The 12,352-nt window shown below is 43.9% G+C and overlaps 1 protein-coding gene across 5 annotated transcripts in view; it reads left to right on the top strand.

Moving 5' to 3' along the window:
* Positions 1 to 295: 295 nt before the first annotated feature.
* The window catches only part of GOLIM4 (golgi integral membrane protein 4), a 78,364-nt gene continuing 66,307 nt past the window's right edge, over positions 296 to 12,352 (top strand). For 3 of the 5 annotated variants that reach the window (XM_065942221.1, XM_065942222.1, XM_065942224.1), the window contains exon 1: positions 297 to 1,136. In XM_065942221.1, the coding sequence (XP_065798293.1) occupies positions 950 to 1,136 (187 nt within the window). In that variant the 5' untranslated portion in view covers positions 297 to 949. Of the gene's footprint in view, positions 1,137 to 12,352 lie in introns of all 5 variants that reach the window. The other 2 variants (XM_065942223.1, XM_065942225.1) reach the window with 1 other exon arrangement.

Here is a 12,352-nt window from a genome sequence, read left to right on the forward strand (position 1 = left end):
AGCCGGGACTCGCCTCTCGCGCACCCCAACCTCCCTGCGGCTGGATCCACGGCCTCTTCCCATCACCCGCACTCCACGTGGGCGTAACCCGGCGCCGGGCGGCCAGGCTGCCCAAGGAGCCCTTCGGCTCAGCCAGGAGCTCGAGGGAGGGCGCGGCGCAGGGGTCGGACGGACAGAGCGGGCGTCCAATCGAGCCCGGGACTGCCTCCCCGAAGGGAGGGAGCGGCGGCTCCGACCGGCCCAATGAGCGGGGAGCCCGAGTGGGACTTCCTCCCGGAATCCCGTTGGCCAAAATAGCGGGGCCGCGGGTGACACGTAAGTTGGGTGAGAGGCGGCGGCCGCCGAGGTTCGGCAGCCCCGTCAGTGACACCGGCCCGCGGTCCCCCCAAACTCGGCCGGGGCAGCCGGTCGCCCACCCAGCTACTCACCCCCGCGGGCCGCGCGCCGAGAGGCTGCCTGGAGTCCGGCTGCCTTTGTTGGGCGCGCACCCCCTCCTTTTGGTGGCCACGAAGTCGCGCAGTGGGAGCCCCCGCGAGGGGGCGGGGAGCGGCCGGGGCGGGACTGCGAGCGCCGCCGGGGGCAGCCGGGCCACAGAGTGGGGAGGAAGGAGAGAGGCAGGCGGCGTCTGGGGACCGGCGCGAGGACAGCCCGCCGGAAAGTATGCGGAGGGCCCCCTCCCGGGCCCGGGCACTCGCGGAGAGTCAGCCTAGCAAAAGTTTGGCGGCGGCGGCGGCTGCCTCGGCGGCGTCGATGGCTGCGCGCCCCGCGGCGCGCGGGGGCTGAGCGGGCGCCACTTCCCCTCCGGCCGGGCTTTTGTGTCTCGCGTCTCCTCCTCATGCTGCGTCCGGCCACCTCCTTCGGCGGCCGCTGTTGAGGCGCTCGCTCGGGCCGAGAGGAGGAAGGCACGGCGGCGGCGCGGACGGCCGCGGCGCGGGGCCCCGGCGGGACTATGGGAAACGGGATGTGCTCCCGAAAGCAGAAGCGGATCTTCCAGACGCTGCTGCTGCTAACCGTGGTGTTCGGCTTCCTCTATGGCGCGATGCTCTACTACGAGCTGCAGACGCAGCTGCGGAAAGCCGAGGCGGTGGCGCTCAAGTACCAGCAGCACCAGGAGTCCCTTTCCGCCCAGTTACAAGGTACGGTTAACGGGATGCGCGCGGCCAGTGGCCAAGTTTGCCCCGCGCCTCCAGCCCTGGCTGGAAAAGTGGCTTTGGCGAGCCGTTGGCCCTGCGGGCGCCGCCACCCCTGACCTTCAGGGACAGCAGAGGCGAGCCCCTGCGGACCCCGGAGTGTCAGAGGAGATGACACCTCCCCACCCTCCGGCCTCCTCCGGCGGTTACATTTGAAATTAGCAGCACAGCCCGGGTCCCACTGGGCGATGGGATGGGCGGGTGCACTCTGAGTCTGTGACCCCAGCACTTGTCAATTGTCAGAAGGCCCAGCTGCCATCTAGGCAGACAAACCAGGATCCCTGCCTCCGCTCTGCCAGCGCATCCGGAGGAGCTTGGTTTTCTGGTTTCTAGGTTTTTGCTTTTCAGATGACTTTGTCAGTAGCTTAAGAAATGGGCAGATTGGCCGAGGCTTCTCAAACTCTGCTGTTTTTCCCCCAAGGAAATTAAACCTGAGTCAGTGGTCCGAACTAATGCCCTATTTGAAAGATACTTAGTATCTTATTTCTGCTAACTCGGTAGTGTGACTTTAGAGATGTTCAGTGTGTTAGGGGAAGTCCACACTACTGTTCGCCATCCTGCAGGTATGTTTTTGGAAAAAATTTTTTTTAAAAGGTTGAATTGTTTTCCTAATTAACTTTTAGTTTGTCCCAGAGTGGGGTGGGTGGGTGCAGGTGTGTGTGTGTGTGTGTGTGTTACAGTTAGCCTTGAGAAGCACAAGAGGAGCAACCTGGTTTTTCACTTTGCCAAATACACAGCACGCCCAATGTGAGCAAGACCTGCAGAATGACTTAAGCTCCTATTCTTCTATTTTAGAATCCCATTTAATGTAAATTTCAGGCACATAAATGATGCGTGACTGCAAATTCAGAACCAGGTGGCCTTGTTAAGAGCAGCGTCATCCTGTAAATATTTTTTGAAAGCTTTTTCTTGTACTCCCAGTTAGTTTTCAACACTCATGCAGCCCTCTCCCTAACCAGAACAAGTAATAATGGTAAAGGCTATGAGTAGTGAAATGTTGACAGTCTTTGCTGATAATGCAAATAGAACTTATTTCACATTACAAGGAAGATACAGGCTGTATGGCTGGTTTCTGTCAGTGTGTATTTATACAAATGTAAAACAGATGCCTTTTCAAGACTTAGCTATTTTGAATGTTCTCTCTAGTGAAAAAAAAATAATAAAAAAAGATCCACAGCTTCTTCTTGGTCTTATTTGTTTTTCCCAGTTTAGAAGTAAAGGAAGTATTTTTAGCTTACTAAAGCTATGTCACCACAGGCAATGAAAATATGTGAGCTGGGTTTGTTTCAAAAGGAAAATCTGTTTTGATTCAGCCTTAGGTTAAAAACTTTTTTTTTCTGTAAAATGTGTTGAAATTTACCCATGAATTACTGTTGGTTTGCAAAGCATGGATATTTATTTATTTACTTAGAAGACACTAGGGTTTCCTGGTGAAGTTCAGTGCAGTTAGATCCAGGGCAATGTTTGCCATTTAGGAGTACCATGGCAGGACTGCGTTTGCACACTCGTGATAGGAAGGGTGTATATGGTGGGTGGTACAAGGTTGGTGCCTTGATCTTCTAGTTCAGGAGACTCAAGCGAGCAGGTGCTATCATGTTCACCAAAACACCCTCAGCAGTGCACAATATCTGACCCTGAGGGAGGGTCAGTGTATTCATTTATTCACTCAACAAACAAAAATTAACTGTGGTAAGAAAACTAGTTCCAAGCACTTTTGTTTGCTTTCTCAGATTTCATTTCCCTGTCTGCTTTCTTGAAACAGCCCACGTAACAAAGTGAAATATTTAACCCAAGCACCACATATGCCTCAATTCCCAGCACTGGAACTCATTGAGGTCCCGATTTCTGAGCCGTGGCCTTTATTTGCAGTATTCTATTTAGAAGATCAGGCTCAGTGTCTTTTCTCCTTTTATTTGCCTTCTTTTGGTGGTGGTAGTGGGGGAGAGGGGTAGTACTTGGTATCCAAGACCATTCTAGTGCATAGCAGTTGCTTTGCTGCAGGAGAAGAAAAAAAAAATGTTGTAGCCAGTTTGAATGAGTGCCCTTACAGTTCATTTCTTAATTTACTCTTTTGCTATTTCCTTTTGAATTGTGGTGCTGCAGCCATTGCAATATGATTGTGTGTGAAGAATTATTTCCCACTCAGATTAGTTTCTTTAAAGTTTTTTTTTTTTCCCCACACTTGACTTCTGTGGCATTTTAGTTTGAATTTCACATCTGCAGGCCATTTAATGAAGATGTTCTGATGTCAGGCAGCTTTTCTTCCCTTTTCCAATGACAAATGACATTTTACTCGGCAGCGCTATGTACGAGCAGCAGAGATTTGTTTTTAGGACATTAGACTTGTTTAGCTATGTAAGATCTTCAGACTTGTTTAGCTATGTGAGATCTCTTGACCTGGCTTGGATTAAAATCAGTTAATTATGAGTGGCCAAAAAAAAAAAATGCTGGTTGAAAAACTTTTAGATTGGTCATGTAATCTGAAGGTGTCATTTGCTAAATGAACATATTTGGGTCATCTTCAGTTTAATAATGGGTTGTACACGAGACATTATTCTAAAAGTAGATTAAACCTAACTCCAAGTGCATTTTGGAGTCAAAACAGTCTCATAAACAGGAAATGGTGGGGGTGATATGGTGAAAGTTCAAGACTTGGCAATGCCCCCTCCACTAAAAACAAATGTCTGGTGTCTGCCAGCCTAGCCTCTCTGTCTTCCACCCATAATATTCTTTAATTACATTGAGGAGTAGGGCAGAGGTTACCTCTGGTGACAGAGGCAGTAGTAACAACCTTTGATTAGCTAACTTAAAAATTAAGGAAAAAATACTTTCGGGCCACCCACCATTTTCTGTATCTATAAAGAGTGTCTTAACTTTGACTGCCTATTAAAATCACCCGGGCAGCTCCCAGGCCTATTAAGTCACAATCTGTGAGGGTGGAACCCTTCTGGCAATCTCCCCAGGTGATTGCAGCGCACAGCCAAGGTTGCGAACCACAGTTCTGTAGTCTTAAGACTGAGCTGATCCACACATTGACTTCACTGGCTTGGCTGAAAAGACATTTGGCTTTTTTTTTTCTTTTAACCCAAGCATGTGATTCAAATTCTAGCCCTGCAACTTTTTGTGTCATCTTGGGCCTCATTTTTCTTATTTATGTAATGGAGATTAGAATGGCCTATTTCATAAAGTACTATGAGGATAAAATAATGAATACCTATGAAGCTTCTGGGCTTTCCTGGTGGCTCAGCGGTAAAGAATCCACCTGCCAATGCAGTTAGTTCCCTGGGTCGGGAAGATCCCTTGGAGGAACAATGGCAGCCCACTCCAGTATCCTTGCCTGGGAAATTCCATGGACTGAGGAGCCTGGTGGGCTACAGTCCATAGAGTTACAAAAGAGTCAGACACGACTTAGCGACTAAACAACAACAAATGAAGCTCCTAGCACATACCTAGCACATAGTAGGTACCGCTCATTCACGATTAGCTTTTGTTATCATTACGGTTTCTGTTTAAGAGATTTGACCTCTTTTTCTTCCCACGGTTGCCATGGGTAAAATTTTGAAATTCACAGAATTTGTTTTTATAATTAGCTCCTTTTTTGTTGTAGCTAAATGCACATCAAAGAAAATAGTAAATCCAAGTACTTTACTATGGAGAAGGGACCCTCCCTGACAATTTAAAGTTAGACTTCAAGTAATAACTTCAGGTTACTAATTAACTGTATATTATGGAGGGGGAGGAGCTAAGATGGCAGAGGAATAGGACGGGGAGACCACTTTCTCCAATACAAATTCATCGAAAGAGCATTTGAACGCTGAGCAAACTTCACAAAACAACTTCTGACCGCTAGCAGAAGACATCAGGTGCCCAGAAAAGCAGCCCAGCGTCTTCGAAAGGAGCCTGACTGAACAAGAGAACCTAAACAAGAGACCACCTCCACCCGCCTGTGTCAGGGCGGAAATTAGACACTGAAGAGACCGGCAAACAGAAGCCAAATAACTGTGTATTATGTCAGATTAGGAGAGGGCATTGCTAGCCAGAGATAGGAGTAACCTTGTGCAGTAAGATCTGGGAGAGGGATGTAACTAAGTAAAAAAAAAAATTTTTAAGTAGGGTCAAACAGTTCCTAGTTCTTAAAACACTGTTACATTATTGCAGTGCTCTTGGTCTTCCCAGTGATGACCAGAAACCATCAAGAAAAGGTTCATATGTTGTCTTCTATGCTCCTATTCCAGATCAGTGTATGACAGTTATTTAAAATAAACAGGCTTGGTGCTTAAGGCTGACATGGTTATTTAAGTTAGTTCTTCTTTGCATGGTGTTCCCCTGAGACGTGGGATGACCCATTTACCTGAGCATGAAAGCATACTGTTTCTGGTTACTTTTTTCCGACCTCCCCTGAATCTGCTTTAAAGAATAAAAAAGTGTCCTTCAGCTAAGGGCCAGATTTTTTTGTTATGGTGGTGGTTCTTTCATCTCCAATGCCAGGTGCTTGGCATGATAGGTGCTCAGTAAATAGTAGGTCTCTACCTATGTGATATTGGCTCTCTGCTGATGAATATGCTTATATAAGGTGGGCAGTGGAGTGTACTGGATGTGGGCTGAGGAGTCAGAGTGCTTGGATTTGATGTCTTGCTATATTTTTCTTTTTTAAAGCAGCTGGTGATCTTGGATTCCCCTTCCCAGGTGGCGGTGCAGTGGTAAAGAATCTGCCTGCTGATGCAGGAGATGCAGGAGACGTGGGTCCCATCCCTCAGTCAGGAAGATCCCCTGGAGTAGGAAATGGCAACCCACTCCAGTATTCTTGCCTGGGAAATTCCATGGACAGAGGAGCCTAGTGGGCTACAGTCTGTGGGGACACAAGAGAGTCAGACACAACTTGGCGACTAAACAACAAACATATTGTCTATTAAATGGACTTTTTCACTGTAGTACTGAAGTACATCTTGCAGTTAAAAGGTGAAATTTATCAGCCTGTTTTTGTTTAATTCTGTTCTATTTAAAAAATGGAACAGAAATGACAACTTTTTAAGTTCAGTTTTATTTGTATATAAAATCCTGCCTTAAAATTCATTCCCTGAATAAAAGATAAAACTTTGGAAAATATGACTCAGTTAAGACCTCTGTTAAATATATGTGACATGCACAAATATGTTTGGTTCTGCATATTATACCTGCCTTAGTCATCCCTGTGATGAAATTCGCCAATATTGGTTGACCAGGGAAGAGAATTGCCCATTATCTGTGACCTTTATTTTGCCATAACTTTTTATTTTACATTGGGGTAGAGCTAATGCCTAGCGTGCTGCAGTCCGTGGGGTGGCAAAGTCAGACAGGACTGAGCGAGTGAACAGCGTCAGCAAAGCATCCGATTAACAGTGTTTTGACAGCTTCGGGTGAACAACAAAGGGCCTCAGCCACACACACACATGTATCGTTCTCCCCTTAGTTCCCCTCCTGTCCAGGCTTCGGGGTAACATTGAGCAGAGTTCCATGTGCTCTACAGTAGGTCCTTGCTGATTATCCATTTTAAATACAGCACTGCGTACATGACCTTTGGAAACTCTCTATCTCTTCCCCACCATCCTTCCCCACGCAACCCCGTGCACCACCGGCAGCAGTTAAGTTTGTTCTCTAAGTCTGGGAGTCTCTTTCTGTTTTATAAGTAAGTTCATTTGTATTGTTTCTTTTTAGATTCCTTGTATAAGGGGTGAGTGAGTCTTTTAAGTCTCAAGTACCTTGTACAGTTGACTACATCCACGTAGATTGGAAACCTTACCTTGAGCTTTTAAAATTCCTTCTTGCCTCACCAAGAGCCCGGACATATGACTATGTTTTAGAGACTTTAAGGAGTGAGTGAATTGGAGTTTGAGAATGGAGGCTGAAGCTGAGAGTACCAAAGTGCAGAGATTTGAGAGGAACTAGAAGATGGAAGAGAGAAAGAGAGGGAAGGGGACTGGCATCAGTTTATGACATTTCAGAACATCGGAGAAGATTCCTGCCCACACCTCCATGTCCTAAAAAGAAAAAAATAGGGAATCATGAAGGGGGTGTGGGTTTGGCCTCAGATATGTTTGAATACAACTCCGGTGTTTACCAGTGGAGTGACCTTGAGCACACAGGTTACCTCTGTGAACTTTGGTTCCTTCATAGTGCCCTGAGGATAGCAATGTCTACTTTGCACACTTGCATGGACTAGAAATAATTCCTTGAATGTGACTGGCACGAATCCCAGGGCGTGTCACTGTGACATTTACTAGGAAACCAGGACTTGCTGTTGGAGTGTTAGCATTGGCTGCTTTTCATTTCCTTTGCCCACCGTATTGCATCTAGAAGGTAGCAGTTATTAGCTGTGGTCTAAATGTGGCTCTTTTGGAGCCATATGCTCGACTTGGCTGAAACTTTTATTTGATTTAGGAGGCTCTCACTCTGTCTTTTCTACCGTATTGACCCTTTTTTGGTAAGAGAGGACCTGAGCATGCTGTACATGGTAGCAATTAAGTGTTGCTGTTTTTCATTTTGACAACTAAGTGTTCTTATTTTATCACTGAGGACAAAATGTTTTTGCTACTCTTGCCCGTCAGTGGTTTGTGGGTTTTGTAGCTTTGTTTGCAAGTGAAAGTTATGCATAATATAACTGTACTTTAAAATAAAAATGGCCAACTGTATTTTGTCTTTCAAGCCACTAAAGCGAATTTATTTTGACAGAAATTTGGAAATTTCCTCGAAAGAATTAAATTATGTGAAGTACATACCATTTCTTGTCTCCCACATTCAGGGGCTGTGCTAAGCATGATACTTGCATTTTCTCACTTTAACACTGAACCCAGCACTGTAATGTGAAGGAGCATTCTGAAGCTCAGAGGGGTTAATTAACTTTCCAGTGCCAAGGTCGAATCTAATGAATCTGAATTTGGAACCCTAATGTGACTTTGTAGCCTGGGTTCTTTCCACAGTACTACATTGCCCTCAAAATTATTTTAGTGTCTCATGATGATATTAATGGTTTGGAGAAAGTGGGTTAGGTGGGTCATGTGAGGATTTAAGATAAAATTTAGAATCAGAAGTAACAAGTCTAATTATTTGATGCAGCATTTCCAGAGTATAGGGCATTTGGTGCAGTTACAGAACATGATTTTAGTTGATTCTTGAGTTGATTTTAGGTGGTCTGCACATGCTGCTTGAAATAACATAGAATCACATGAGAAATGGCTGTTTTTTTTTTTGAATTCCCTTTCAGTGTTTTCTTGACAAGTCAAGGAGGAACTCTCAGTTTGATTCTAGAATCTCTCTTGTGGATATAACTGCTCATTTGTTTTTCTTAAAGAGAGCAGACTTCAGGGAACCAACAGCCTGATAGCTAGACTTTAATAATTGTTTTGTTGTTTTATTGCATTTAAATTTTACAATTACCGCCCATTAATGCCATGTAAGTCAGATTTTTCATTTACAAGGTAGTAATGTAAAGTTTCCCTTTTAGAAGTTTTTTATAGGGGGAAAAGTGAACATTTGGCATCTCATAGTACATGTACAGGTTTTGCATGCATGAAAAAAGAACTCAGGAGTACCTGCATCTCCAAAGTTTAGGAACAGATCAAATCACTCCGTGATACCGACACTGAATTTTACAGTTAAGAAAACAGTTTGGAAGAAGATGAGTCACTAATTATGTCTCTCAAGCTGAGCCCAGAGTCCACATCCACTGACTTCCAGAAGCACATAGCATTCCTCACTGCACCCAGCAGCCCCTGGAGACCAGCAGCACCCTCATTGCAGTTTGAGCTGGAATGGGTGTTGCTATTTTTAAACAATGCTATGTAGTTCTGAATGGCACACTTGTGTTCTTTGTTTTTATTGGCTTATGGGTGCTTTTCCAGAGGACATGCCAGCCATTGCCCTACGCTAATAAGCCTCACTAAATAGGCTCAGAGCCTGGAGGGATGCAGGCATGAAATAAACTGCTCGGTATAATAGTGTGACATTTTAAAAAATATTGCTTTAGCAATTTTTCATATATAAAATGTCATAATATGATAGGGAATGAATAGAAAGATGTGCTGTCACTCTGAAGGATGAGGCATTTTAGAACATTTGAATGACACCATTTCCTTTCCTTTGAGAATAAGTGAATTTAAGAAAAATATATTATCATTTTAGGAGAGTCAAACATTTCATTTCCTATTTCACATCTCATTTAAAGCCTCTTTTTAAGTGGAATTTTTCAAAAAACAAAAAGAATCTACAATTCAAGCTATGTAAGAGAACTTTGACATTGCTATATGCTCTAGACAATAGCTATGATACTATAAAATATTCTAAATATAGATTAAAAATGGGAAGTTGATAAATTGGTTATTTAGTTTGATTAGTGTAGAGCAGTTTATTAAGCTTTACATTAGTGAGATTTCGTATTGTAAATCTATACTTCCTAATGCATTGACCTCTCAACCTAATAACAAATATTTAGAGGGAATTTTAAGAAGGATTTTATACCTTTTATAAAGGTTTGTTTCTGAAAAACATGTTAAATTGTACTGATGTCAAACATCACTTTTATTAGAAAATGAAAAAAAAAATCCTCCTTGTAGGTAAGTGTCAGCTCAAAATCCAGAAGTCATCTAAGCTTTATCTGGGTGTGGGTATGACTCCATGGAAGGAGTTCCTCAAGTATAACTTCTCAAGTTCAATTCCTCTTCATTGATGGATCTGTGAAACTAAACCTCAGCTCAAGCAACATACAACAGTGGATCAGGCCTAAGATACCAACATATTCTTATTCAAAAAACACAAAGTACAAGGTATGTAGGAGTTGCTGGTCCATGAAAATTCTGAAATCCAGTTAGGCAAATGTTCCTCTACTTGGTTCAGGCCTGGGAATCATCCTTCATGGTTCTTGATTCAACCCTATGGACTATCTTCATGAAGGGTGGTGTGTGTTTACAGCTGAGTTTTCTCAGCCTATTTCTTGCCTGTAGAAAGTTGGGGATTTATGGTGTTTTTTCATTTAGGACCCTCTCCATTCCTTCCAGCCAAAACTGGCAATGTTTCTCCTGATAAAATCCTCTCAAAACTTTTGTGGGTCTCCTGTGAAGCTTATTGAGGTTTACTCTTGTTAGTCAAAAAGCACACCCGTCTTAGAGATGATTCCTTCTCTTCCTTGGGTTTCTGCAGAAATAAGGGAGAGATAGTGCCCTTTAACTTAGCAAAACCCTGTTGAGAGAACCTGTGTTGGGTGAACTTGATTAAGGAAACTCACTGAAGAGGACCTGCGAGTCACACCCTTAAAAGTTGTGGGAGATCTTATAGCATGACTGAATAATACTCTGACATGCCACATTTCCTAGGGCTTACCAGAAGGATTTCAGAAGCTACAACCTTGACCTCACTTCACACTTTTTTTTTTCAGATAGCTCCCTAGAAATGATCTTTGGTTGGAAACTATTTCTTGATTTTAGCATTACTGAGAATTTTCCAAACCTTCAAGTCTTGTCTTTTTTGTTTAGTGATCCCTCCCCCAATTTATCTTCTCACAGGTTTCCCTAAACAGCAAGAAGAAACCAGATAGCCTCTTCAGTAACTTTGCTGGGAAATCTCCTCAGCTAAATCACACAGTTCACTTGGCACTTTTTAAACATCTCATCTAACTGCACACCTCTGCAGGTCACGTAACTACATGTTCAGTGTCAGTATTGTTAAACCTTCTGCCACTACGTAATTTCTAGTTTCCGATAAGATTTTCTTCACTTTCATTCATGCCCTTATTAGAATTGTCTTTAAAGTCCAAAGTTCTGTGAACAGTGTGTTCAAGATAGTTTTTACACCTTGACTCGTGCTCTCCTTAGGCCCACCTCACAGTTCCATAGCCACTACCACCATCCAGATTTTTCTCCTGGCAGCACTCTGCTTCCAAAGTCTGGATTAGTTATCCTGCTGAATAGCAAATTACCCCCGGACTGAATTGATTTTGAACAACAAATACTCTCACAGTTTTTGCTGGAAAGGAATTGACTTAGCTGAGTGATTCAAGCTCCCTCAGGATGTTGGAGTCAGACTTCTGATCAGGGTTGCGTGTACTGGGCTGCGCTTAGACACTCAGTCACGTCCGCCTCTTTACCATCCCTTGGACTGTAGCTCACCAGGCTTCTCTGTCCATGGAATTTTCCAGACGAGAATACTGCAGTGGTTTGCCATGCCCTCATCCAGGGGATCTTCCCCACCCCAGGATCAAACCCACGTCTTGCGCATTGCGGGTGGATTCCTTACCGTCTGAGCCACCAGAGAATCAGGGTTGTAGTTATTTCAAAATTTGACCAGGACTGGAGAATCTGCCTCAAAATTCACTAGTGTGCTTGCTGGCAGGCCTCAGAAGATCCAATTTTAGTCTCATTCTTCCAGGGCTTTCCATAGGAATTTCCATAGTTCCAGCTTTCAGCAGAATAGCTGGCTTCCCTCCGGGCAAGAGATTGAAGAGCAGCAGCCAGGGAGAGAGTTTGTATGAACCCAAGATGAACATGAAAGTATTTTAATAACCTAATCTTGAAGGTATAACTCACGACTGCCTGCCCTTTTCTGTTCATTACTGTTGAATCACCAAGTTTGGCCTGTGCTCAAGGGTAAGAATAACAATGCAAGAATCATCTGGGGCCATTTTAGTAGCTGCCTTCCACAATGTAAGAATGTCATTGTCATTCTAACAATGTCATTGTTAGAAATATCCTCACCTAAGTCATTTTTGAGTACTTGCTATGTACCAGGTACTGTTCTAAATTATATTCTTGGATTATCCAGTGTAATTGTAATTTTGTAAAAAATGTTTTACTGTATATTAAAATGTGATTTACCATTTAATTTGACATAGTAGAAAATGACATTTGAAATCATGGCACCTCAGAGGGAAATTATCTGGTCTTTAAACTATCTGACCAGGAAGAATTCAAATCAAAAGAGATTTCCAGGTAACTCTCTGAAGTGTAAACCTAACTAGGAGGCTGTTAGGGGAAATCCCAAAGTTGAAGCCATCCTGTCCTTCAGTTCAGTTCAGTTCAGTCGCGTCCAACTCTGCGACCCCATGAATCGCAGCACGCCAGGCCTCCCTGTCCATCACCAACTCCCAGAGATTACTCAGACTCATGTCCATCGAGTCAGTGATGCCATCCAACCAT

This window comes from Muntiacus reevesi, chromosome 8 (assembly GCF_963930625.1).
Source record: "Muntiacus reevesi chromosome 8, mMunRee1.1, whole genome shotgun sequence".
Taxonomy (NCBI): domain Eukaryota; kingdom Metazoa; phylum Chordata; class Mammalia; order Artiodactyla; family Cervidae; genus Muntiacus; species Muntiacus reevesi.